This window comes from Paramormyrops kingsleyae, chromosome 25, assembly GCF_048594095.1.
Source record: "Paramormyrops kingsleyae isolate MSU_618 chromosome 25, PKINGS_0.4, whole genome shotgun sequence".
NCBI lineage: Eukaryota > Metazoa > Chordata > Actinopteri > Osteoglossiformes > Mormyridae > Paramormyrops > Paramormyrops kingsleyae.
In genome coordinates, this window is record NC_132821.1 from 20,179,023 (window position 1) to 20,206,058 (window position 27,036).

Here is a 27,036-nt window from a genome sequence, read left to right on the forward strand (position 1 = left end):
TGCACTCACAGTAATGGACTCAGTCTGGCTGGACGTCACGTCTTACAGCTCAGCAATATTGACAATCAGCAAAATCAAAGAGAGTGAAGCCGACAGGCATTAGGCTCAGAACTGAAAGGAGGGTCACTACAGGCTGTGTGCTGGACAGAGAGTGGAGGAAGACGGCAGAAGAAAACAACAGAGGGAGGGAAGGAATGTGTGGGAGAGTCAGAGAGAGAGAAGCTCTTGAATGCTTCCATCTGGTGGCCAGTATATATATCACTGTTTATGAAGTAGCTCAGTGGTGTTTTTGCTAACTTCCTCTTGATTTGTTCTGTGACGGGTGTCTGTGTTAGCGGGAGTAAATCACACAGTTGCATACAGAGCCATTCAGGTCTGTTGTTCTTTCTCCACGCTCAGTGTGTCCTGGTCCCTGCCTTCCTGCACGGAGAAAAACATGAATAAGTTCATTCTACAGAAAACAAGGACAGATTCCTGCAAATCTGGCCAGGATACGTGGCATGATAATATGGATGCATCAGATACAGCTCATACTGTAAACGAAGGAAAGATCTCTGTGGAAAATAGAGATTCTACACTTGAAGTGTGAGCTGCACAGCATTTACCTGCAGAACAGAGTGATTAACAGCCCTTTTCTTCTTCTTCAGGTAGATGACAGTGATGATGATATAGAAGATAAGTACAAAACAACATCCCACAGGCACATGGGCTAGAAAACTCATGCGGGAGGGAATGTCGTCACCTAAAACAGAGGCGGTGAAAACGTACTCATTTTAATACGTCATCAGTCTCAGATCCTGAAATGTTCCCTTAATGTCCTCTTTCTAATTAGACTTTTCATTGCATTAACTTTCTTAAAACCTTCATTTGTTCCCAGTCTACAGACTCAAAGTCAGCACTACTGGAATGAAATACATCTTCGTGACAAACAGGTAAAGTGTATAATAGACACCTGAGGTTTTGAGGCAGTATTCTGATATGTTCAGTGTGAGGTTCTGTGAGCTGACTGGGTTCTTTGCTTCACAGTAATAGGTGTATCTGTGTTCTATCTCCAGGGGGAGAGACAGGCTGGTGCTGAAGTCAGGGCTGCTGGTTTGGTTCAGTGTCTCATTCCCTCTGTACCAGGACAGGATGACGTCTCTCCTGTTCTCCACAGAACACAGAACCCAACAGCTTACATTAGCTGAAGGTCGGACTGATAAGGGACTGGATGCTGGAGATGTGAGGAGGAGAGAGAGACACGTCACATGGGCAATGTAGTGTCATGCTCAATGTAATCAATGTGAAAGTGAATCACAAAGATGCCTCAAAGGAGCCCTGTCATGTGATCAGATCTCTCAGATGGGAAGAGCAGATCAGGTGTATATCAGTATCAGACAGACGGTCACCTTGTAAGGATGTTATGTGCGGCCTGTTCACTGGATCTGTGGGTAAACAGGAGAGCAGATTATCTACAGATCTGCTGAGAAAGCGGGCTTATGGCAATAAGGAGAATGGGTCAGAACCAGAACGAGGCTGACAGTCTGACAAGTGGAGTTGACAAGCTTTTTGTGCTTATTATTACAAGATGCTCCTCTGCTTACGAACTTTCAACTTACGAACCTTCAGACATATGAACGAAGAGGACTGTAAGTCCAAATTTTGTTCACTGGGCTCCCGTTTCCTGTCCGCAACATATATATTTTATTCTGTGCACCAATTCCGCCTAGTTTGACTTCTGGCCGCTACTCCCGCCGCACAGCAGCATAGCGTGCGAACTCCCAGCATCCTGGTTCTTTGTATTTGCCTATACCCTTACAGTTATGTTGAATGACAACTTACGAACATTTCAAGCTATGAACGGCCGTTCGGAATGTAACTCATTCGTAAGTAGAGGAGCGTCTGTGTATTATTTTCTATTTTTATTTTAGATTCATTTTAGTTTTCGTTTTCAAATTAGTTTTAATATTTACATTTATATGTATAATTAGTTTCAGTTTAAGTTTTAGTAATTTTACTTCTATGGATACACATAAAGTGTAGGACTTAGCTAGTTATTACAAAATGTCACAATGTAGTGCTATTGGCCATATCTATGGTGCAAGTAGATTATACAAAAGAGGTCCAGAGCATGACGCCATCTAAAGGCAATAAACTGAATTACATTTCCTCGAATGATTCCCATAAAGGAGCACAGATAAATCATTACTTTAACAAAATAGTATTAGAAAACAGTAATGGGAAGTATTTGCCGTTTGTTTTATGTTATATCAATTTTTTTGGGAGCAATATTCATAAGTTTTGTTTAGCTGTGTTTTTTTTTCGCATCTAATTTCAGTTTACAACAATGTTTTCTTATAGGTTTAATTAACCACAACCCTGACACACACAAACACACCCCTGATGATATGCACACATACTCATACACACATACAGACACCCAGAAGCAGAACTCACTGTATACAGTCAGCTGATATGCTGTAACTTTCTTCACTCCATCACTGTCATCCACTTTATACTGGCCAGAGTCCTGGATCTGCAGATCGGTGATGGTGAAGAGTCCCGTCTTACTGTCCCACCGCAGTCTGCCTCTGAATTTCTCCATTAGGTTTATTATACTGCTTCCTGGTACCACTATGGCCACAGTGCCGATATTCTCATACAACAGGGCGCCAGCAGAAAGAACTGGGGCAGGAAAAGTGAAAGCCCATCCCACAATGCCTTTCACCTGCTGTACCTCAGCGTGGACAGATATCAGACAGAGTCCTGCAATAGAGGAGGCATTAACAGTGTGACACACAGGCTGCTCAGAGCCTATAAGAACGCTGCATAAGCTGCATAAGCTGTGATAATGTCGCCCTCCCTTTAAGCTGATGGGAGGCCGTCCTGTGCCCTTCATCCCTAAATGGGGCCCATCTCCAGTGCAGCGTTAACATCAGGAAGCAGCTTGTGGGGGCGAGAGAGCAGCACCTGCCCCTTTAAGGGGGACTAAGAGGAGTTTATATTTAATAAAGTGGGGGGGGGGGGGGGACATGGGCACCTGCACCGTTAAGGGGAACTAAGAAGATTATACATTTGATAATGTGGGGGTGGGGGGGGAGCAACACCTGCCCCCTTGAAGCAGGATTAAGAGGATAATACCACCAAATAAATTGTGGGGGGAGGGGGGCACACATTAGAAGTATTTTACTCAATGTGCGAAATATCCGTCAATTTTCGGGGGAGTCCCCATCTCCCTTCTGTTGCGCAATATCGATCTTGAGACCCCTTAAAATTTAGCTTTTGAGGCTTTCAGGGGGTCTCATGGGTTAATTGGGGGTGTCGGACCCCCCCAGACCCCCCGGTATTTCGCACATTGGTTTTCCTGTATAAAGACACTAATATCAGTTTCCTCAGAAGGTCGGCTGTGGGCCCCATGAGTCCATGTCATGTAGCCTGATCACCGGGGAGGAGAACAAGGGTCACGCGTGGGGAGCACAACCCCGACCTGCCCGTCACTCAGCACACCATGGTACCAGGAAGGAGGAATACGAGGGTCACACTCCTGACAGGCAGGTCGGGGTTGTGCTCCCCATGCGTGACCCTCATATTCCTCCCCGGTGATCAGGCTACATGTCCAGTGCAGACAGGGACTCGTGGGGCCCACAGCAGACCTTCTGGGGAAACTGGCAGATGGTGGTACACATCCACAATACCTCAGCTAATGCCCTGCGAAGGGCTGCCAGTGTCTGCAGGGGGAGTTTCGCAGCCAAACCCACAACTTCCCCAGCATCATCTTTTCCTGCATGTTATTTCAGACAGTGACTGATCACATGTTACACTCTGTGCAGGATTATCCTCCCAGACGCTGCTCTGAGAAGTGTACTGCTTGTCATCGTAGCAGCGTGTGGCTCAGCGGGCTGTGCCTGTAATCAGAAGGTTGCTGGTTCAGACCCAGCCTCAGCACGTCTATGGGTCCTTGAGCAAGGCCCTTAACCCCCAGCTCCCTGGGTGCTGCTACGGGTGGCGCAGATAACTTACTCTACATAATAGAGTTATAAAGTTGAGGGAGGCGTAAAGACAATTTCTCCACGGGGATCAATAAAGTATCAATTATTATTATTAAATCTCATATTTCAGTAAGGCCCAGTAATTCTCAATGGGGGTTACGTCAGCCAATGAAGGGAGCCAGGTCATAAATCAGTCACCTGTCACCTTTCTTGGCCAATCTATGGAACGCTTTGATGCACGGGAAGGGACATTGTCCTGCATGAACATCATAACCTTTTTGAAAGCTGCAGATGTTTTTATACCAGTGTTTGAAGAAGATATCTTCCAGGAGTTGGCGTTAGATCTTTTAGGTAACCTTTACACCATCTGCAAGTCGAGAAGTTCTGACAAGTTACTTCTCCACCACCTTGTTGGCGCTTGAAGAAGACGCCCATCCACTAACTCATCCATCTGCTCCTTCAAGAGTCACTTGCATCTCATCTGACCATAAAACCCATGTAAAATCAGCCTTGAGATGTGTCCATGCCCATTCTTGAGGTTTTAGCTTGTGTGCCTAACTGAGCTGAGGTTATGTTTCTGATCATAGCGATGTCACATAATACACTGCACCTAGTACTTCCAGAGATTCTGTTCAGAGTGCAGTTCTGAAAAATGGTGGCATTTGATTCTAAAGAGTCTCTGGAATCTCCCCTTTAATTAGACATGCTTCCTCACTACATGCTTCCATCTTCTTTTGCTGTTGGCCACGAAACACTCGATTTTATGGAGATCACATTTTAAAATTTTGGTAATGTAGATTTTTTTGCATCCCTCTGAATTGCACTTTACTATTTTGTTACTTATTTATTTGTTTGTTTCCCTGCTCTCTACACAGTCCCTTTATGACCTATTTTAATAGTATTAATAATTTGCTTAATAATTCTGCACAGGGATGTATCTATCATTTCCTATTACTCCGCATATTTACTATTTTAAGGTCCATTCTTAATTAGAGTTTAATCTGTACTTAAATTATTAAGTTGGTAAAGCAGCTACAAGCAAAATACACACTTGCCTAATAATTATGCACGCAGTGTTGAGGCAAAGAGGACCTTCCCTTTTGCAGCGAGAATTTCAACTTTTCAGTAGCAAAAACACACAGCAAGATATAGCTGATGTTTGTTAGATGTGGAAACGGCATCAATAGATATATGCTGTATGATGTCACTGCGATTGACACACAGGAAACCTTCAACTTCCTTTACAGTGTCTTGTTCAATTTCATAGTTTCAAGTGAATTCATAGGATAATTATAGTCTTTTCTGTTCTGTTGAATAACAGGAGTTGGAAAAAAATGTTTCTGCTCTTCATTCACATGGCATATTTCTGCCTGGTGTTTCCTAGAGTCCCCATGAGGAGCAGTGGTGTCCTAATAGTTGGGGAAGTACACCTGTAATCTAAAGATGGCTGATTTGAATCCCCAACTAGCACTGATATACCCTGAACATGGTACCGCCCCCAAACACTGCCTCTCCAGGTGCTGAATTAGCTGCCCCTTGTAATGTGATGTATGGGTTAAGTGCAGAGGACACTCTTCACTGTGGTGTGTCAACAATGACAACTTCTCACTGATATCAAATAATATCAGAAATATGATGCATCCTAAAATCTTCATTGTCTGTTTAGTTTAGAACCTATTCCACTGATTTTTAGAAGCTTTATTCTGGTTTAGTTGGAGATAACTGAACCCAAACATCACTTATAACCTTGTAAATATTCACCACACTGCTCTAACTTCACCACACTCTGCCATGTCTTGAACTAACCCACCCGGTCAGGTTAACTGTTAACCCCGGATCTGTTCTTCAGCAAATCACACGATCGTTATTGGTAATGCCAAGTTTATGAGCATGAAACACTGCTGATTACTACACATTACAAATTCATAAAAACATGTTCCTCAAAATGTAGAGCTCTTTAAAGTGCCTCATTTCCGTAGAATGAACCCTGCTTTAAACATTATATACTTATATTGTATAAATAAATCATAATCCAACAGTGAGTAAATGTCTCACTGTTCTGTCCCGTCTCTCCGCAGCTGCACATTATCGCAGTGAAGTGTTCAGCACACCTACCTGCCAGCCAGCATGTGAGCCTTAACACAGCCATTCCCAGGCAGTGCTTATCCATGCTGATGCCTGTTTATGCAGCACGTTCCTGTACTGATAAAATGAGTATTGTAAAGGACCGCTGTGGATGCTCACTCATTTTTAAAATGTTCTGCAGACTTTTTGGTCAAGACCACATACAGGAAGGGACGTCATTTTGAGTCGTTAAGTTTTCACACTATGAGAACTCTGGCAAAAGGGTAGAGTAGAGCTCGATGTTGTTGGTTTAATGCTTTTTAAAGTTGTACCATTTGGCTCCAGGTTGGACCCTTTCCTTTACTCAGAAACACCTAAACAGTCCCGTATATAAGCCTCTTGCTCTCTTTGTTTGGTATTTCTGTGACCGAAAGTGACGTGAGACTATACTATACTAAGGTAATTCTGTATTTCCTGTGCTGAATGATGTCTTTTCTGCAGCCCAGATCGCCATGATGTCTAGAGTGAGATCTTTCTTATGATAAAGCCTCCTTCAGCATCTTAACTTCTCTGCTCTGACAGCACATGCATTGTTTCTCTGTCATGCTGCTATCAAGCTCACGGTCTCACCACTGACCCAGACATACCGCCCCTCCCTCACTGAAAGCTGCCCGCGTGTGTGAGAGCACGACCGCTGTGCATGTTCCCACACCTGCACCCTCTCTGTCAGGTAACTGCAACACAGCCCTGTACATGGGGGCCTCCATGAACAGACTGACAAAGTTCTGGGTCCGGCAGGTTCAGCAGTGTCCTGTAGCGATGACAGGAAGTGAGCACTGTGGCTCTGGGTCCAGGGGGCTCATTCTGGCGGTCTGGAACCATTCCACCATTACTTTCCATTAGTTTCTATTTGCATAAATTTAAACTCTGCACAGCTCTGTTGATTACAGTGACTGCAGTGCTGGGTCGTTGCTATAGAAAGGAATTCGCAGATATTTAGTTGCGAAACCGCGTTTGATGCAGTAAGCGTTTTAATAGGAAGAGCGGGGCAGTCATGCAGCGGCACTTCGCAAGAAAGAATAAGAAAATGCGCAAAATCAGCTGTGCGTCCTGGCTGGTTAAAACTTACTGTCAAATATTCAATGTTCAATGGATCATGTCTTTGAAATGCAGCAGTAAGTTTGAAGCGGGATACCTGCTTAAACTCCTAATGATCCCAGGTAAGTTTCCTCACATACATCCCACATAACAGCCTGGAAAAGCCTGATCTGCGGCTGCTGGTGAATTACTATAGCCAAAATTACTGTTTACACTGAAAGCAATGGTGCTGTTTTACCGAATGTAAATTCGTCTTTTGTATCATCTGCTGCTTTAGTTTTAAAAATACGTATGTATTCAAAATTTGTTTTAAATCCTAGAAAAAACATTTTAATGTTGAACAGAAGAAAGCCAAGAAGGTTTCGCTCCTTGGATGAATATTACATTTTTTATGCACTCGTTCTGCATATAACCATTAAGATGTTTTTATTGTTTCGAGTTCTCCTTTGTCATTCTGAATTAATTCCATCCCAATCTCATATTTATCAGTGATTTTATCCAAGTACATTGAACTAACTAATGAACTAAACAAATATATGTGAAACCGCACGTAAAACAAGTATTATTCAAGAGTCTGAAATGTGTTAGGGTTTGTAGTTTTTGGTCAAATTTGAACGAGTAATAAAACGTCTTTCAGGTTCGGTAATTCCTTAATCTATAAATGAAATATAGGTATAGGTTTAAAATATTTTTGCACTCAAGCGATAATCACACAGCCTATGAAGTACAGTGGTGCCTTCACTTCCCGCCGGTGCTACACTAGTATTAAAAAAAGTAATCTGGTCGTTGACCAAATTTTGTACGAGAACCAATGCATTGTTTTCCACGAAATTTTTGGTAGCGAACCAAATTGTTCATAGGCCACAGCGTTCGTGAACCGCAGGCACCACTGTACCAGTAAATCTAGTAGGCTACCATGTTTTTAAGCACAAGTTTAGAGGTGAGACGATGGTAATGACTGCCAGACTGTAAAAACATAACATTATATGAGTGTAAAGTGTCACCTGTGTGATTTCAGGGCTGCTGGGTCAGGAAGGGAAGACAGTGGCCATCACAGAGAGACTGGGTAACAAAGTGACTCTGCATACTGGTGTTACTGGACTACAGAATGACTCTGTAATAGTGTGGACATTTGGAACTTCTAGTCCACCCCTGCTGATTACTACACATTGCAAACTCATAAAAACATATTCCTCAAAATGTAGAGCTCTTTAAAGTGCACCATTTCCGTAGAATGAACCCTGATTTAAACCTAGTGTTGTGTCTTGCACTTGCCTAAATGAGAATTAATTCCCAGACCCAAGGTTCGAAGAAACAGGTTCCTTTTATTAGTTTTGCAATACGCTAAACAGAGGTAACAATTAAACTAGTTCTCTCTTCTCGGTACCCTGTTATTCTTGTCTTTTCTGTTGCTGGGCAACCCTATATATCACCCCATTTCAAGCAATTACCAAACAAGTCAGAGGTCAACAAATTAACAGTTTTTTCTATTTAAAAATCCCACCTCCTTTTACTTTAATCTTGGGTGTGTGTACACATACACCACACCTAGGTACTGTCACGTTCGGGCTCGGGCGAGCAGGGACGCAGGAGAGCAAGCCAGGACTTCAAGTCGAACTGGGTTTAATGAACCAAAAACAAGCAAGCACGGACAATAGCGAGACAATACAATGACGGATCTGGGGAAGACTGACTCAGACGAGGACTAAATACAAAATACAAGCTAGACATAACAGGACTCAGGTGATCACAATTAGGGCTGAACACGAGGTAACGAGGTGGCCGTGGCACACATCGGGATCGAACGGAGCGGATCGTGACATAACCCCCCCCCAAAGGCGCGCACTCTGGGCGCGCCCCAAGGGGAGGCGACGAAGGAGACGAAACAGGACCTGGAAAACAAGAACAAAACCATTAACGAGACCAGGGAAACAGGACCGAGACACAAAACAGAAACAGGGACGAGAAGAAGGACAAGACACGACAAAGAACAGGAAACGCAGACAGGCAGACAGAGAAAGGAGACAGAGGGGACAGGGCGAGGAGTGAACACAGGAGACACCGAGGGACGAGGAGCAAAGACAGGAGGGACAAAGGGACCAGAAGGGAACGGAGGAGACACAGAGGGACGAGGAGCAGAAACAGGCGGAACGGAGGGAAAGGGAGGAGGAACCAGGGGAGCCCGAAGGAACCTAGGCGGGCGACGGGCAGCGGCCGGAGGGGCCGCAGGCGAGAGGGAGGAGGGAGCAGGAGGGGACCACCCAGGGGCCAAGGGAATGGGACGAGGGAGTGACGGAGGGGACACGGAGGGAGCAGGAGGGACCACCAGTGCAGGCAGGCAGGAGGGGGAAGCCGCGGCAGGCGGAGGCGCAGCCGGAACCGGGGAAGGCGCCGTCCGACGCCAAGCCGGAGCAGGGGGGCCCGGAGGCGGCCGACACGGAGCCGGAGGCGGGACCGAGGACCGGCACCGAGGAACCAGGGGAGGACCCGGAGGGGACCGCCGACCCCAAGCCGGAGGACCCGCAGGCAGCCACCGAGCCACAGCCAGGGGCCGAACGGGCGAGCAAGGGGGCAGGGTGGGCGGGACCCGGGCCCGACACCTACTGTATGTCCCCGTCCCTTACGGGACACTGAAAGGCGGGGTCCTGGGGGGCGTCGGCCTTGCCGGGGAAAGGGCGAGGGAGTCAGGACCTCTACTGAGGCAACAGGCGTGGCAGCCGGAGCCTCAGGCGTGGCCGCAGGCGGGGCAGCCAGAGCCTCGGGCGTGGCCGCAGGCGGGGCAGCCAGAGCCTCGGGCGTGGCAGCCAGAGCCTCGGGCGTGGCCGCAGGCGGGGCAGCCAGAGCCGCGGGCGTGGCCGCAGGCGGGGCAGCCAGAGCCGCGGGCAGGACGGGAAAGCCGGGCTGGACTGGAGAGCCGGGCAGGACGGGAGAGGCGGCCGCCATCACTTGGCTAGCAGGGGGCGCCTCGGGCAGAGCAGGAGCCACTGCAGGCGTGCGACCAGCAGGGAGCGCCTCGGCGGGCGCCGTCATCATGCTGCCAGCAGGGGGCGCCTCGGCGGGCACCTCCATGGTGAGGCCAGCAGGGGGCGCCTTGGCGGACGCTGCAGGCAGAGCGGCGGCAGCTGCAGGGACCGCAGGCAGAGCGGCGGCAGCTGCAGGGACCGCAGGCAGAGCGGCGGCAGCTGCAGGGACCGCAGGCAGAGCGGCGGCAGCTGCAGGCGGGTCAGGCAGGACAGGCAGGTCAGGCAAAACAGGCGGGTCAGGCAGAACAGGCGGGTCCAGAGCCGGCTGGACTGACGAGCAGGGCTGGACGGGCAAAGCGGCGGCCTCAGGCAGGGCCGCGGGCAGAGCGGGCGTGCGGCCAACAGGGGGTGCCTTAGCAGGTACCTCAGGCGTGTGGCCAGCAGGGGGCGCCTCGGCGGGTGCCGCCATCACGTGGTCAGCAGGGGCTGCCTGGGCAGGCGCCTCGGGCGTGCGGCCAGCAGGGGGCGCCTCTGCGGGCACCTCGGGCGTGCGGCCAGCAGGGGGTGCCTCTGCGGGCGCTGCCGTCACGTGGTCAGCAGGGGCCGCCTCGGAGGGCACCTCAGGCGTGCGGCCAGCAGGGGGCGTCTCCGCAGGCACCTCAGGCGTCCGGCCAGCAGGGGGCGCCTTGGCGGGCGCCGCCGTCACGTGGCCAGCAGGGGGCGCCGCTGTAGGCACCTCGGGTAGAGCGGTGACAGCAGCTGCAGCAACCGCAGGCAGGACGAGCGGGTCAGGCTGGACAGACGGTGCCGCGGGCAGAGCGGCGGCAGCAGCAGCAGGCGGTGCCGCGGGCAGAGCGGCGGCAGCAGCAGCTGGTGCTGTAGACGATGCCGCGAGCAGAGCGGCGGCATCAGCGGCAGGCGGTGCCGCGGGCAGAGCGGCGGCAGCAGCGGCAGGCGGTGCCGCGGGCAGAGCGGCGGCAGCAGCAGTCGGTGTAGCCGTGGGCAGAGCGGCGGCAGCAGCAGCCGGTGCTGCTGGCAGGTCCGGAGCAAGCAGGTCCGGAATAGGCGCCAGGATCGGCGCCGGGCGTGCAGGCGCTGCCCCTTTAAGGGCCTTGGGGATCCGGGGAATAGAATCCCAAATGGCCCTGATCCCCTCATCTTCCAGGTGGCCACCCTGGAATATGGAGGCTGCGGGTGACGGCAGCTGCGCAGCTGCAGCGATCCCGATAATCAGCGGGGAGAGAGGCAAAACGGAGGGAGCAAGCCCCCAGGGAAACGGACGGGGTCTCCTCCAGTCCTCTCCCCTTGCGCCTCTTCTTTCTCCGGCTGGGGCACGTCAGTGGAGGCGGGGTTGTCACCGAGAGGGTGAGCGGCTGGAGCCGCCTCTCCGTTACCCCGTCGACGAGCCGCTGGAGGTTATCGCGCACTTCCGCCTGTATGCGTTCGGCTGTGAGCGGGGTGACTTCCTCTAGGAGGGTCCCGCTCTTGCTGGCTAGCTCTAGTAAGCCGGAGTCCTCCCGGACTTCCGGCTGGTCGAGCCAGTAGAGCACCTCTCGGAGCAGGACGATGTGTTGTTCATCGAACTGCGGAGGTGCGGTGGAGAGATCCGTCATTCTGTCACGTTCGGGCTCGGGCGAGCAGGGAAGCAAGAGAGCAAGCCAGGACTTCAAGTCGAACTGGGTTTAATGAACCAAAAACAAGCAAGCACGGACAATAGCGAGACAATACTTCTGGGGAAGACTGACTCAGACGAGGACTAAATACAAAAGACAAGCTAGACATAACAGGACTCAGGTGATCACAATTAGGGCTGAACACGAGGTAACGAGGTGGGCGTGGGGGATCGAACGGAGCGGATCGTGACAGGTACTTATATTGTGCAATAATATTCCAGCACTGAGTAAATGTCTCACTGTTCTGTCCCATCTCTCCGCAGCTGCACATTATCGCAGAGAAGTGTTCAGCACGCCTACCTGCCAGCCAGCATGTGAGCCTTAACACAGCCATTCCCAGGCAGTGCTTATCCATGCTGATGCCTGTTTATACAGCACGTCCCTATACTGATAAAATGAGTATTGCAAAGGAGTGTTGTGGATGCTCATTCGTTCTAAAATGTTCTGCAGACTTTTTGGTCACATGACCATGACCACATACAGGAAGGGACGCCATTTCAATTTGTCAGAATGTCACGCTATTCGAGCTCTGGCAGAGGGGTAGAGTAGAGCTCAATGCTGCTGGCTTAATGCCCCAAGCTTGTCCTCAGCTTTTCAAAGTTAAACTTGTTGGGCTTCAGCCTTCATTGACCAGGTTGGACCTGCTCATCTATACGTTGGATCCTTTGCTCAGAAACACCACAACAGTCCTGAATATATGGCTCTCACTTCCTTTGTTTGGTATTTCTGTTACTGAAAGTGACGTGAGACTATACCCAGAATACTAAGGTGATTAAATATAGAATACTAAGGTAATTCTGTATTTCCTGTGCTGAATGATGTCTTTTCTGCAGCCCAGATCGCCATGATGTCTAGAGTGAGATCTTTCTTATGATAAAGCCTCCTTCAGCATCTTAACTTCTCTGCTCTGACAGCACATGTATTGTTTCTCTGTCATGCTGCTATCAAGCTCACGGTCTCAGCACTGACCCAGACATACGGCCCCTCCCTCACTGAAAGCTGACCGCGTGTGTGAGAGCACGATCGCTGTGCATGTTCCCACACCTGCACCCTCTCTGTCAGGTAACTGCTACACAGCCCTGTACATGGGGGCCTCCATGAACAGACTGACAACATTCTGGGTCTGGCGGACTTAGCTGTATCCTGTAGCCATGACAGGAAGTGATTGGCTATGTGGAGACACTCTGACACAGGCTGTCTAATGAATGCACTTTGGTGGCAATCAGAGTCTTTGGTTTTTGTAACATACATTTGCATAATTAAGACTACAAACAAACACACAGTGATACATGCGTCATTCTGGTGGACTGGCACCATTCTGCCAGTCTGCCATTACATTTCACTAATTTCTATTTCCAATAATTAAAACTCTGCACAACCCTATTGATTATAGTGACTGCAGTACTGGATCAATGGTGTTGAGATTAAAACAGCTATTTGACTGTAGACATGATAGAACGGACTGTAGCTGTGTGCAGATATTTTGTTACGCAACTGCTTTTGATGCAGCGAGATGCTTTTGAATGGAAGATCAGGTAATATAGCGACATACTTACATAAAAGATTTTAAAAACTCGCAAAATTAACCATGCATGCCTGGCTGCTTAAAACCTACTGTCAAATATACACTGAAATATCCATTGCTGGGTAATATTCTGCCCCATAGTGTGAGCCGTGTGGTAACTATAAAGTCTGGAAGTAGACGGAGGTGTCGTTTGTTGCACCGGAGGATTCCTTCTTCCGTCTTATTCAAGGAGGGACCACAGAGTGGGGTGTTGCTGGACTGCAGCTGCAGTGCTAATCCACCCAGTGTCACCATCGAGCTTCACTACCACTTGTTCCACAACAGAGGACAGAGATCTGGAAGTGAGTGTGTGTCGTGTTGCTCGTCATATGCATGTCTGTAGCATTGTTTTGCAGTTTGTCTCTTTGCCTGACCAGCCATTTAGCAGTGAAGACCCTCTCCAGTGATGGCAATGTGCTTTTGATCTGATGTCCTAGCATGTGCTGTGCAGGGCTGGAACCTGTTGCTTGTAGTGGTGCTGCTCTGTAACACATCAGTGCCAGTGATGGATCTTTCTGCTTCAGGATTTTGTGGACTAGTAGTGATATAGAAAAAGTCATACTCAATGGAAAATTATCTGAATTGTGGTCAATTGTAGCCAATTGCCTGTCACAAGCTCGTCTGGACAACTCCACCTTGCAAAGATACCTTTCAGACACTTGCATACATCCTCATATTTCAGGCTGGCAAGATGTGCAATTTCCAAATACTGTGAAAAGTAATCTATGACCACAAGATAATGCTTCTTGTTATACTCACAGATTTCTGCAGTGATCCTTTTCCAGGCTCATGAGGACAGTGGAGTGGGGAGTAGAGGCTCTATCCATTGAGTTGGTTTAGCTTCAAAACACTATCTGCAAGATGTTATCATCTCCTTTATTTCCTACTCAGTATCTGGCCACTGCTCATGCGGTCCCTCTCTCTGGATTTAACAATGCCCTGATGTCCATCATGTAGTGGTGGTAGTAACTCTTTGTGCATTGTGACTGGGGGAACCATCCTGTCCCCAAACAACACCCTTCCTTTAGATATACTGAGAGCATTTCTCCATGGAAAGCATCTCTGAATCTGTGCTGGAACTTCACCTGAATACTTTGTCCAGCCATGACTGATTACTGAACTCAACATGGTAAGGATGCAGGGCTTGGTGCAGGTGGGGAAAAGAGGGCAACGATCCACTTGGTGCTCCAAGAGACGACAGGGATTTATTGGGGAAACTAAAAAGCACATTAGGTACGAATCACAAAAATAACAGGACCACAAGGGATCAGAAATTAAAAGGGAAAACACTCCAAACTGAATCATAATATAGACCTACACAGGGAAACAAGTAAAAACAGAGACTAGAACCAGAGACATGGGCAGAGAAACACCTGCAGAACAAAGTACAATGACAAAAGAACAGAGCAGACACAGGCACTTAAATACAATCAGGTAACATGAGACAATTAGCCAATCAGCACAGTACAGGGAAACAGGCAACAGGTGGAGGAACTTAACTAACAATTATCAAGCACAGAAACTAGAGAACTTTAATAGGTACCAGAACTCAGAAACATTATTACATACTGATAATTAAACAATTCAAGGGTAACAGAAAACCAATAAACAACAAATTGATGAGAGGCCAGTCTCAAACCCATGACTGGAGGATATCAGTCTCAGAGCCGTAACCTCAACCCAATGAGCTAAGCGGCAGTCCTGGGAGCAGGGGAAACACACAAGGGTTTTTAGATAAGGAATGCCAAGACGGAATGCCCAGTTATACTTACTGGCCAAACAGGGAACAGACATGAAGGGCAGGATCAGATGGGCGCTGACTCTGACACAACATCTGCATCTCGGGGTCCTCCCTTGTCTGTTGTCTGATTTGGTTAAGTTTTGACTGACAGCATGGCCTTGTTGACCATCTAGAGTCTTCATCGTTTTGAATTTAACCAGTTCAATTCAATTTATTTTTACATAGTGCCTTTCACCAGAAGGCGTTTTACATGGCTGTGGTGTGATGCATTACAACATCATAAGACAGAATAATTCATAGTAGTGAAGAGGAAAGACAAGGATTTGAAAGAAAGAAAGCCAGATGACAATAGAGGAGAGGGACCCAAAACTCCCAGGTAGGGAGAACGAAAAAACCTCTGGGGGTCCAAGGTCAACTGGCTGCCCAAAACCCCAGGAATGTTAACATTATTGAAAAAGAAAGAGTGGGTTTGCTTGCTAAAAGGTGTAAACTGTGATCAAGGTCAAAGGCAAAATCCATCAATGAGCCGATTCTCCATGCTGGCCTGTGTAGGGTGGCAGATTGAAGGCTGCACCCACAATGTTACAGTTTGTAAGTCACAACCACAATGGCCCTTCTATGGAACTAAAGAAGGACTCCAGCTCAGATAGTGCCCACCCCGGGCACCATCTGGACATGTGGGCAGAGAGCATGGGTGGTCAGAACATGCATAGAGACATTAATGGACAAGCAGAGTAGATTAAAATGGCATGTACAGCAGGTCTAGCAGCCATAGTTGCTGTGTGTTATGTGTTAGGAGCAGGTAAGTTAAACTGAAGTAATAGATCTTAATCGAAATTTATAGACTGCGACTGATTTGGCATCCCAAACATGAGCTGGCAAACCATTTCACAATATGGAGACTGTGCTCCTCAGCACTCGGCGACCCCACTCTGTTCCTTTAGGAGGTCTGCCACTTTGTGGCTGAGTTTCTGTTGTTCCTAAACATTTCCACTTTGCAACAATACCACTTACAGTTCACTGTGGAATATCGAGCAGGAAAGAAATTTCCCAAAGTAACTTATTGCAAAGGCGACATCCTATGACAGTACAATGCTTGAATTCACTGAGCTCTTCATAACGACCCATTCTTTCACAATTGTGTGTAAACCTGACTGCATGGCTAGATGCTTGATATTATACACCTGTGGCAATGGGTCTGAGTGAAACTCCTGAATTCAGTGATTAAGAGGTGTGTCCCAATGCTTTTGTCCCTATAGTGCATGTAGACATCGTTAGCTCCAGCAGGGACTTTGCTCTTTTTATCGACTGTTGCGCTGCTGTGCGGGGATCACAAATGCCCAAAACTTGCAGTTTCTACTGATATCTCTGTGTTCTGTTGAGAGGTGACATAAAAACTTGGAAAATTACCTGACTGTGCTCAGGTGTGTGGAGTGTCCAGTGTTAGCCGCCATGTTGGACGTGACTTACGCCCTCCGGGTCTCCAAGCCAGTCACATGACTGAAACCTATGAATAGGGGTGTGTGCTCTGCAATAGACTGGCATCACCTCCAGGGTGTACCCCCGCCTGGGACTCACTGAGACCTCCCATTTTCATATCATTCTCAAAAAGAAATTCTGGATAATGCCTAAGTCATGTTAACTAGCAAGGCAGCATGGTAGAAACTCAAATAATTGCAATGTCACAATAAGAGATGAAAGTTTTTATTTTGCACTCACAGTAATGGACTCACTCTGGCTGGACGTCACGTCTTACAGCTCAGCAATATTGACAATCAGCAAAATCAAAGAGAGTGAAGCCGACAGGCATTAGGCTCAGAACTGAAAGGAGGGTCACTACAGGCTGTGTGCTGGACAGAGAGTGGAGGAAGACGGCAGAAGAAAACAACAGAGGGAGGGAAGGACTGTGTGGGAGAGTCAGAGAGAGAGGAGCTCTTGCATGCTGCCATCTGGTGGCCAGTATATATATCACTGTTTGTGAAGTAGCTCAGTGGTCTTTTTGCTAACTTCCTCTTGATTTGTTCTGTGACGGGTGTCTGTGTTAGCAGGAGTAAATCACATAGGTGCATACAGAGCCATTCAGGTCTGTTGTTCTTTCTCCACGCTCAGTGTGTCCAGGTCCCTGCCTTCCTGCACGGAGAAAAACACAAATAATTAAATTCTACAGATAAAAGGACAGATTCCTGCAAATCTGGCCAGGATAGAGATTCTACACTTTAAGTGTGAGCTGCACAGCATTTACCTGCAGAACAGAGTTATTAACAGTCCTTTTCTTCTTCTTCAGGTAGATGACAGTGATGATGATATAGAAGATAAGTACAAAACAACATCCCACAGGCACATGGGCTAGAAAACTCCTGGGGGAGGGAATGTTGTCGCCTAAAACAGAGGCGGTGAAAACGTACTGATTTTAATACGTCATCAGTCTCAGATCCTGAAATGTTCCCTTAATGTCCTCTTTCTAATTAGACTTTTCATTGCATTAACTTTCTTAAAACCTTCATTTGTTCCCAGTCTACAGATTCAAAGTCAGCACTACTGGAATGAAATACATCTTCGTGACAAACAGGTAAAGTGTATAATAGACACCTGAGGTTTTGAGGCAGTATTCTGATATGTTCAGTGTGAGGTTCTGTGAGCTGACTGGGTTCTTTGCTTCACAGCAATAGGTGTATCTGTGTTCTATCTCCAGGGGGAGAGACAGGCTGGTGCTGAGGTCAGGGCTGCTGGTTTGGTTCAGTCTCTCGGTTCCTCTGTACCAGGACAGGGTGACGTCTCTCCCGTTCTCCACAGAACACAGAACCCAGCAGCTCACATTGGCAGAAGGTCGGACTGATAAGGGACTGGATGCTGGAGATGTGAGGAGGAGAGACGCATTACATGGGCAGTGTAGTGTCATGCTCAATGTAATCAATGTGAAAGTGAATCACAAAGATGCCTCAAAGGAGCCCCGTCATGTGATCAGATCTCTCAGACGGGAAGAGCAGATCATGTGTAGATCAGTATCAGACAGACGGTCACCTTGTAAGGATGTTATGTGCGGCCTGTTCACTGGATCTGTGGGTAAACAGGAGAGCAGATTATCTACAGACCTGCTGAGAAAGCAGGCTTATGGCAATAAGGAGAATGGGTCAGAACCAGAACGAGGCTGACAGTCTGACAAGTGGAGTTGACAAGCTTTTTGTGCTTAATATTACAAGATGCTCCTCTGCTTACGAACTTTCAACTTACGAACCTTCAGACATATGAACGAAGAGGACTGTAAGTCCAAATTTTGTTCACTGGGCTCCCGTTTCCTGTCCGCAACATATATATTTTTTTCTGTGCACCAATTCCGCCTAGTTTGACTTCTGGCCGCTACTCCCGCCGCGCAGCAGCGTAGCGTGCGAACTCCCAGCATCCTGGTTCTTTGTATTTCCTATACCCTTACAGTTATGTTGAATGACAACTTACGAACATTTCAAGCTATGAACGGCCGTTCGGAATGTAACTCATTCGTAAGTAGAGGAGCGTCTGTGTATTATTTTCTATTTTTATTTTAAATTCATTTTAATTTTAGTTTTCAAATTAGTTTTAATATTTACATTTATATGTATAATTAGTTTCAGTTTAAGTTTTAGTAATTTTACTTCTATGGATAGACATAAAATTGTAGGACTTAGCTAGTTATTACAAAATGTCACAATGTAGTGCTATTGGCCATATCTATGGTGCAAGTAGATTATACAAAAGAGGCCCAGAGCATGACGCCATCTAAAGGCAATAAACTGAATTACATTTCCTCGAATGATTCCCATAAAGGAGCACAGATAAATCATTACTTTAACAAAATAGTATTAGAAAACAGTAATGGGAAGTATTTGCCGTTTGTTTTATGTTATATCAATTTTTTTGGGAGCAATATTCATAAGTTTTGTTTAGCTGTGTTTTTTTTTCGCATCTAATTTCAGTTTACAACAATGTTTTCTTATAGGTTTAATTAACCACAACCCTGACACACACAAACACACCCCTGATGATATGCACACATACTCATACACACATACAGACACCCAGAAGCAGAACTCACTGTATACAGTCAGCTGATATGCTGTAACTTTCTTCACTCCATCACTGTTATCCACTTTATACTGGCCAGAGTCCTGGATCTGCAGATCGGTGATGGTGAAGAGTCCCGTCTTACTGTCCCACCGCAGTCTGCCTCTGAATTTCTCCATTAGGTTTATTATACTGCTTCCTGGTACCACTATGGCCACAGTGCCGATATTCTCATACAACAGGGCGCCAGCAGAAAGAACTGGGGCAGGAAAAGTGAAAGCCCCTCCCACAATGCCTTTCACCTGCTGTACCTCAGCGTGGACAGATATCAGACAGAGTCCTGCAATAGAGGAGGCATTAACAGTGTGACACACAGGCTGCTCAGAGCCTATAAGAACGCTGCATAAGCTGCATAAGCTGTGATAATGTCGCCCTCCCTTTAAGCTGATGGGAGGCCGTCCTGTGCCCTTCATCCCTAAATGGGGCCCATCTCCAGTGCAGCGTTAACATCAGGAAGCAGCTTGTGGGGGCGAGAGAGCAGCACCTGCCCCTTTAAGGGGGACTAAGAGGAGTTTATATTTAACCCATGAGACCCCCTGAAAGCCTCAAAAGCTAAATTTTAAGGGGTCTCAAGATCGATATTGCGCAACAGAAGGGAGATGGGGACTCCCCCGAAAATTGACGGATATTTCGCACATTGAGTAAAATACTTCTAATGTGTGCCCCCCTCCCCCCACAATTTATTAGGTGGTATTATCCTCTTAATCCTGCTTCAAGGGGGCAGGTGTTGCTCCCCCCCCACCCCCACATTATCAAATGTATAATCTTCTTAGTTCCCCTTAACGGTGCAGGTGCCCCCATGCGTGATCCTCATATTCCTCCCCAGTGATCAGGCTACATGTCCAGTGCAGACAGGAACTCATGGGGACCACAGCAGACCTTCTGGGGAAACTGGCAGATGGTGGTACACATCCACAATACCTCAGCTAATGCCCTGCGAAGGGCTGCCAGTGTCTGCAGGGGGAGTTTCGCAGCCAAACCCACAACTTCCCCAGTACCATCTTTTCCTGCATGTTATTTCAGACAGTGACTGATCACATGTTACACTCTGTGCAGAATTATCCTCCCAGACGCTGCTCTGAGAAGTGTACTGCTTGTCATCGTAGCAGCGTGTGGCTCAGCGGGCTGTCCCTGTAAGCAGAAGGTTGCTGGTTCAAACCCAGCCTCAGCACATCTATGGGTCCTTGAGCAAGGCCCTTAACCCCCAGCTCCCTGGGTGCCGCTACGGGTGGCGCAGATAACTTTACATAATAGAGCAAGTTGAGGGAGGCGTAAAGGGGATCTCCACGGGGATCAATAAAGTATCAATTATTATTATTAAATCTCATATTTCAGTAAGGCCCAGTAATTCTCAATGGGGGTAACGTCAGCCAATGAAGGGAGCCAGGTCATAAATCAGCCACCTGTCACCTTTCTTGGCCAATCTATGGAACGCTTTGATGCACGGGAAGGGACATTGTCCTGCATGAACATCATAACCTTTTTGAAAGCTGCAGGTGTTTTTTTATACCAGTGCTTGAAGAAGGTATCTTCCAGGAGTTGGCGTTAGATCTTCTAGGTAACCTTTACACCATCTGCAAGTCGTGAAGTTCTGACAAGTTATTTCTCCACCACCTTATTGGCGCTTGAAGAAGACGCCCATCCACTAACTCATCCATCTGCTCCATCAAGAGTCACTTGCATCTCATCAGACCATAAAACCCATGTAAAATCAGCCTTGAGATGTGTCCATGCCCATTCTTGAGGTTTTAGCTTGTGTGCCTTATAGAGCTGAGGTTATGTTTCTGACCATAGCGATGTCACATAATACACTGCACCTAGTACTTCCAGAGATTCTGTTCAGAGAGCAGTTCTGAAAAATGGTGGCATTTGATTCTAAAGAGTCTGGAATCTCCCCTTTAATTAGACACAGACCTTTGGCAGTTAATTTGTGTCTCGTCACTACATGCTTCCATCTTCTTTTGCTGTTGGCTACGAAACACTCGATTTTATGTAGATCACATTTTAAAATTTTGGTAATGTAGATTTTTTGCATCCCTCTGAATTGCACTTTACTATTTTGTTACTTATTTATTTGTTTATTTCCCTGCTCTCTACACAGTCCCTTTATAACCTATTTTAATAGTATTAATAATTTGCTTAATAATTCTGCACAGGGATGTATCTATCATTTCCTGTTAAACTCCAAACAGGAATTACTCCGCATATTTACTATTTTAAGGTCCATTCTTAATTAGAGATTAATCTGTACTTAAATTATTAAGTTGGTAAAGCAGATACAAGCAAAATACACACTTGCCTAATAATTATGCACGCAGTGTTGAGGCAAAGAGGACCTTCCCTTTTGCAGCGAGAATTTCAGCTTTTCAGCAGCAAAAACACACAGCAAGATATGGCTGATGTTCATTAGATGTGGAAAAGGCATTAATAGATATATGCTGTATGATGTCACTGCGATTGATACACAGGAAACCTTCAACTTCCTCAACAGTGTCTTGTTGAATTTCATAGTTTCAAATGAATTCATAGGATAATTATAGTCTTTTCTGTTCTGTTGAATAACAGGAGTTAGAAAATAATGTTTCTGCTCTTCATTCACATGGCATATTTCTGCCTGGTGTTTCCTGGAGTCCCCATGAGGAGCAGTGGTGTCCTAATAGTTGGGGAAGCGCACTTGTAATCAAAAGATGGCTGATTTGAATCCCCAACTAGCACTGATATACCCTGAACATGGTACCGTCCCCAAGCACTGCCTCTCCAGGCGCTGAATTAGCTGCCCCTTGTAATGTGATGTATGGGTTAAGTGCAGAGGACAATCTTCACTGTGGTGTGTCAACAATGACAACTTCTCACTGATATCAAATAATATCAGAAATATGATGCATCCTAAAATCTTCATTGTCTGTTTTTGGAAGCTTTATTCTGGTTTAGCTGGAGATAACTGAGCCAAACATCACTTATAACCTTGTAAATATTCACCAGACTGCTCTAACTTTTCCACGCTCTGCCATGTCTTGAACTAACCCACCCAGTCAGGTTAACTGTGCTTCACCACGCTCTGCCATGTCTTGAACTAACCCACCTGGTCAGGTTAACTGTTAACCCCGGATCTGTTCTTCAGCAAATCACACAACCTTAACTGGTAACGGCAAGTTTATGAACATGAAACACTGCTGATTACTACACATTACAAATTCAAAAAACATGTTCCTCAAAATGTAGACCTCTTTAAAGTGCCTCATTTCCGTAGAATGAACCCTGCTTTAAACATTATATACTTATATTGTATAAATAAATCATAATCCAGCACTGAGTAAATGTCTCACTGTTCTGTCCCGTCTCTCCGCAGCTGCACATTATCGCAGTGAAGTGTTCAGCACGCCTACCTGCCAGCCAGCATGTGAGCCTTAACACAGCCATTCCCAGGCAGTGCTTATCCATGCTGATGCCTGTTTATATGGCACGTTCCTGTACTGATAAAATTAATATTGCAAAGGACCGCTGTGGATGCTCACTCGTTCTAAAATGTTCTGCAAACTTTTTGGTCATGACCACATACAGGAAGGGACGTCATTTTGAGTTGTTAAGTTGTCACACTATGAGAACTCTGTCAAAAGGGTAGAGTAGAGCTCGATGTTGTTGGTTTAATGCTTTTTAAAGTTGTACCTTTTGGCTCCAGGTTGGACCACCTCCTCTATACTTTGGACCCTTTGTTCAGAAACACCAGAACAGTCTCGAATATATAGCTCTCACTTCCTTTGTTTAGTATTTCTGTGACCGAAAGTGACGTGAGACTATACTGTACTAAGGTAATTCTGTATTTCCTGTGCTGAATGATGTCTTTTCTGCAGTCCAGATCGCCATTATATCTAGAGTGAGATCTTTCTTAGGATAAAGCCTCCTTCAGCATCTTAATTTCTCTGCTCTGACAGCACATGCATTGTTTCTCTGTCATGCTGCTATCAAGCTCACGGTCTCACCACTGACCCAGACATACGGCCCCTCCCTCACTGAAAGCTGACCGCGTGTGTGAGAGCACGATCGCTGTGCATGTTCCCACACCTGCACCCTCTCTGTCAGGTAACTGCTACACAGCCCTGTACATGGGGGCCTCCATGAACAGACTGACAAAGTTCTGGGTCTGGCGGACTTAGCTGTATCCTGTAGCCATGACAGGAAGTGATTGGCTATGTGGAGACACTCTGACACAGGCTGTCTAGTGAATGCACTTTGGTGGCAATCAGAGTCTTTGGTTTTTGTAACATACATTTGCATAATTAAGACTACAGACAAACACACAGTGATATATGCGTCATTCTGGTGGACTGGCACCATTCTGCCAGTCTGCCATTACATTTCACTAATTTCTATTTCCAATAATTAAAACTCTGCACAATCCTATTGATTATAGTGACTGCAGTACTGGATCAATGGTGTTGAGATTAACACAGCTATTTGACTGTAGACATGATAGAACGGACTTTAGCTGTGTGCAGATATTTTGTTACACAACTGCGTTTGATGCAGCGAGATGCTTTTGAATGGAAGATCAGGGCAGGAACACTAAAAGTAATATAGCGACATACTTACATAAAAGATTTTAAAAACTCGCAAAATCAAACATGCATGCCTGGCTGCTTAGAACATAAGAACATAAGACCTATACAAACGAGAGGAGGCCATTCGGCCCATCGAGCTCGCTTGGGGAGAACTTAACTAATAGCTCAGAGTTGTTAAAATCTTATCTAGCTCTGATTTAAAGGAACCCAAGGATTCAGCTTGCACTACGTTATCAGGAAGACTATTCCATACTCTGACTACACGCTGTGTAAAGAAGTGCTTCCTTAAATCCTGTTTGAAATGTTCTCCCGCTAATTTCCACCTATGGCCACGAGTTCTTGTATTTGAACTAATGCTGAAGTAACTATTCGGTTGAACAGCATCCAAACCTGTTAGAATCTTAAAGACCTGGATCATGTCCCCCCTCAGTCTCCTTTGCTTGAGGCTGAACAGATTTAGCTCAAATAACCTTTCCTTGTATGACATTCCTCTAAGACCAGGAATCATTCTTGTGGCCCTACGCTGCACCTTTTCTAAGGCCGCTATGTCCTTTTTAAGATATGGTGACCAAACCTGTACACAATATTCTAGGTGAGGTCTCACCAAGGAATTGTATAATCTTAGCATTACCTCCCTTGACTTAAACTCCACACACCTGGAGATATACCCCAACATCCTATTGGCCTTTTTTATTGCTTCCCCGCACTGGCGAGAATGAGACATGGAAGCATCAACATACACACCAAGGTCTTTCTCATAATCAGCTACCTTTATTTCAGTAGGTCCCATAAAATACCTGTACTTTATATTTCTGCTCCCTACATGGAGTACCTTACATTTGTCTATGTTAAATTTCATCTGCCAGGTGTCAGCCCAGTCACTAATTAAATTAAGATCCCGCTGTAGCTGCTGAGCCGCTAGTTCAGTATCTGCTACACCACCCACCTTGGTGTCATCTGCAAATTTCACCAGTTTACTGTATATATTGGTGTCTATATCATTTATGTAAATTAGGAACAAAAGTGGTCCTAAAATTGAACCCTGCGGTACCCCACTATGAACGCAGGCCCACTGTGACATTGAGCCTCTTATAACTACTCGCTGCTTCCTATCCGTTAACCAGTTATCAATCCAGGTCGCTACAGTTCCTAAAATACCTGTCGCTTTGAGTTTAAGTGAGAGCCTCTTGTGGGGAACAACATCAAAAGCCTTTTGGAAATCTAAGTAGATGACATCATAGGCCTTCTTACCATCAACTTCCTGAGTAGCTTCCTCAAAAAACTCCAACAGATTTGTTAAACAGGATCTACCTCTCCTAAATCCATGCTGGCTATCCCTCAAAATGTTATTTGAGTCCAGGTAATCTACCATTTTCTCTTTGATTATAGCCTCCATAACTTTACCAGTTATACAAGTTAGACTGATTGGCCTATAGTTTGACAAATTACTTCTATCCCCTTTTTTGAAAATGGGCGTTATGTTGGCATGCTTCCAATCAGAAGGTACCACACCTTCAGATAAGGATTTTTGAAACAGTAATGTTAAGGGTCGGCAAATAATATCCCTCATCTCTTTTAACACTATAGGTAAGATGCCATCAGGGCCCTGTGATTTATTTATTTTGAGCTTTGCTAGGCTTTGCAAAACATCAGCTTCAGTTATATATATATTAGTTATAGACTGTTGGATTAGTAATAAGAACTGGTAAGTTACTAGTGTCCTCAACAGTGAATACCCATGCAAAACTATCATTGAACTCATTTACTATGTCAATGTCGTTTTCAATTATAAGACCCTTACTATCCTGCAGATTAGTAATTTCAGCTTTTAGAGCTCTTTTAGAGTTAAAATACTGGAAGAAACTTTTAACGTCATCCTTAGCTTCCAATGCGATCTTCCTTTCGACATTCCTTTTAGCTCGTCTAATGTCATTTTTTAATTCAGCCTGTAGAATTAGATACTCTTGCTTTATTATGTCATCATCAGTTATTTTCCATCTCTGGAACAAAGCCCTTTTCCTCCTTACTTTATACTTTATTTCCCTACTAAACCACCTAGGTTGCAATTTCCTAGATTTATTCTTGCTGGAAACAGGTATGAAGTCCTCTTGCACTTGCAATAATGTGCTTTTAAAAAATTCCCATGCCTCTTCAACAGTTTTGTTATTTAACTCCATCCAGTTCACAGTTTCTAGTTTTAATCTCATACAAACCTACTGTCAAATATACACTGAAATATCCATTGCTGGGTAATATTCTGCCCCATAGTGTGAGCCGTGTGGTAACTATAAAGTCTGGAAGTAGACTAAGGTGTTGTTTGTTGCACCGGAGGATTCCTTCTTCCGTCTTATTCAAGGAGGGACCGCAGAGTGGGGTGTTGCTGGACTGCAGTTGCAGTGCTAGTCCACCAAGTGTCACCATCGAGCTTCACTGCCACTTGTTCCACAACAGAGGACAGAGATCTTGAAGTGAGTGTGTGTCGTGTTGCTCGTCATATGCATGTCTGTAGCATTGTTTTGCAGTTTGTCTCGTTGCCTGACCAGCCATTTAGCAGTGAAGACCCTCTCCAGTGATGGCAATGTGCTTTTGATCTAATGTCCTAGCATGTGCTGTGCAGGGCTGGAACCTGCTGCTTGTAGTGGTGCTGTTCTGTAACACATCAGTGCCAGTGATGGATCTTTCTGCTTCAGGATTTTGTGGACTAGTAGTGATATAGAAAAATTCATACTCAATGGAAAATTATCTGAATTGTGGTCAATTGTAGCCAATTGCCTGTCACAAGCTCGTCTGGACAACTCCACCTTGCAAAGATACCTTTCAGACACTTGCATACATCCTCATATTTCAGGCTGGCAAGATGTGCAATTTCCAAATACTGTGAAAAGTAATCTATGACCACAAGATAATGCTTCTTGTTATACTCACAGATTTCTGCAGTGATCCTTTTCCAGGCTCATGAGGACAGTGGAGTGGGGAGTAGAGTCTCTATCCATTGAGTTGGTTTAGCTTCAAAACACTATCTGCAAGATGTTATCATCTCCTTTATTTCCTACTCAGTATCTGGCCACTGCTCATGCGGTCCCTCTCTCTGGATTTAACAATGCCCTGATGTCCATCATGTAATGGTGGTAGTAACTCTTTGTGCATTGTGACTGGGGGAACCATCCTGTCCCCAAACAACACCCTTCCTTTAGATATACTGAGAGCATTTCTCCATGGAAAGCATCTCTGAATCTGTGCTGGAACTTCACCTGAATACTTTGTCCAGCCATGACTGATTACTGAACTCAACATGGTAAGGATGCAGG

The 27,036-nt window shown here is 46.0% G+C and overlaps 2 protein-coding genes across 2 annotated transcripts; both read right to left on the bottom strand.

Annotated features, from left to right (window-relative positions):
• Positions 1-878: 878 nt before the first annotated feature.
• LOC111844581 (SLAM family member 5-like) lies at positions 879-2,720 on the bottom strand. Its single transcript, XM_072707089.1, has 3 exons — positions 2,437-2,720; positions 1,389-1,424; positions 879-1,213 (listed from the first exon to the last, which is right to left on the bottom strand). The coding sequence occupies exons 1-3, from the start codon at positions 2,582-2,584 to the stop codon at positions 879-881; spliced, it is 519 nt and encodes a 172-aa protein (XP_072563190.1). The 5' UTR covers positions 2,585-2,720.
• Positions 2,721-17,150: 14,430 nt separating this feature from the next.
• On the bottom strand, positions 17,151-22,652 carry LOC111846182 (SLAM family member 5-like). Its single transcript, XM_072707090.1, has 6 exons — positions 22,556-22,652; positions 19,141-19,449; positions 18,093-18,128; positions 17,624-17,921; positions 17,314-17,428; positions 17,151-17,201 (listed from the first exon to the last, which is right to left on the bottom strand). Exons 1-6 carry the CDS (start codon positions 22,608-22,610, stop codon positions 17,151-17,153), a joined length of 864 nt encoding a protein of 287 aa, XP_072563191.1. The 5' UTR covers positions 22,611-22,652.
• Positions 22,653-27,036: the final 4,384 nt, after the last annotated feature.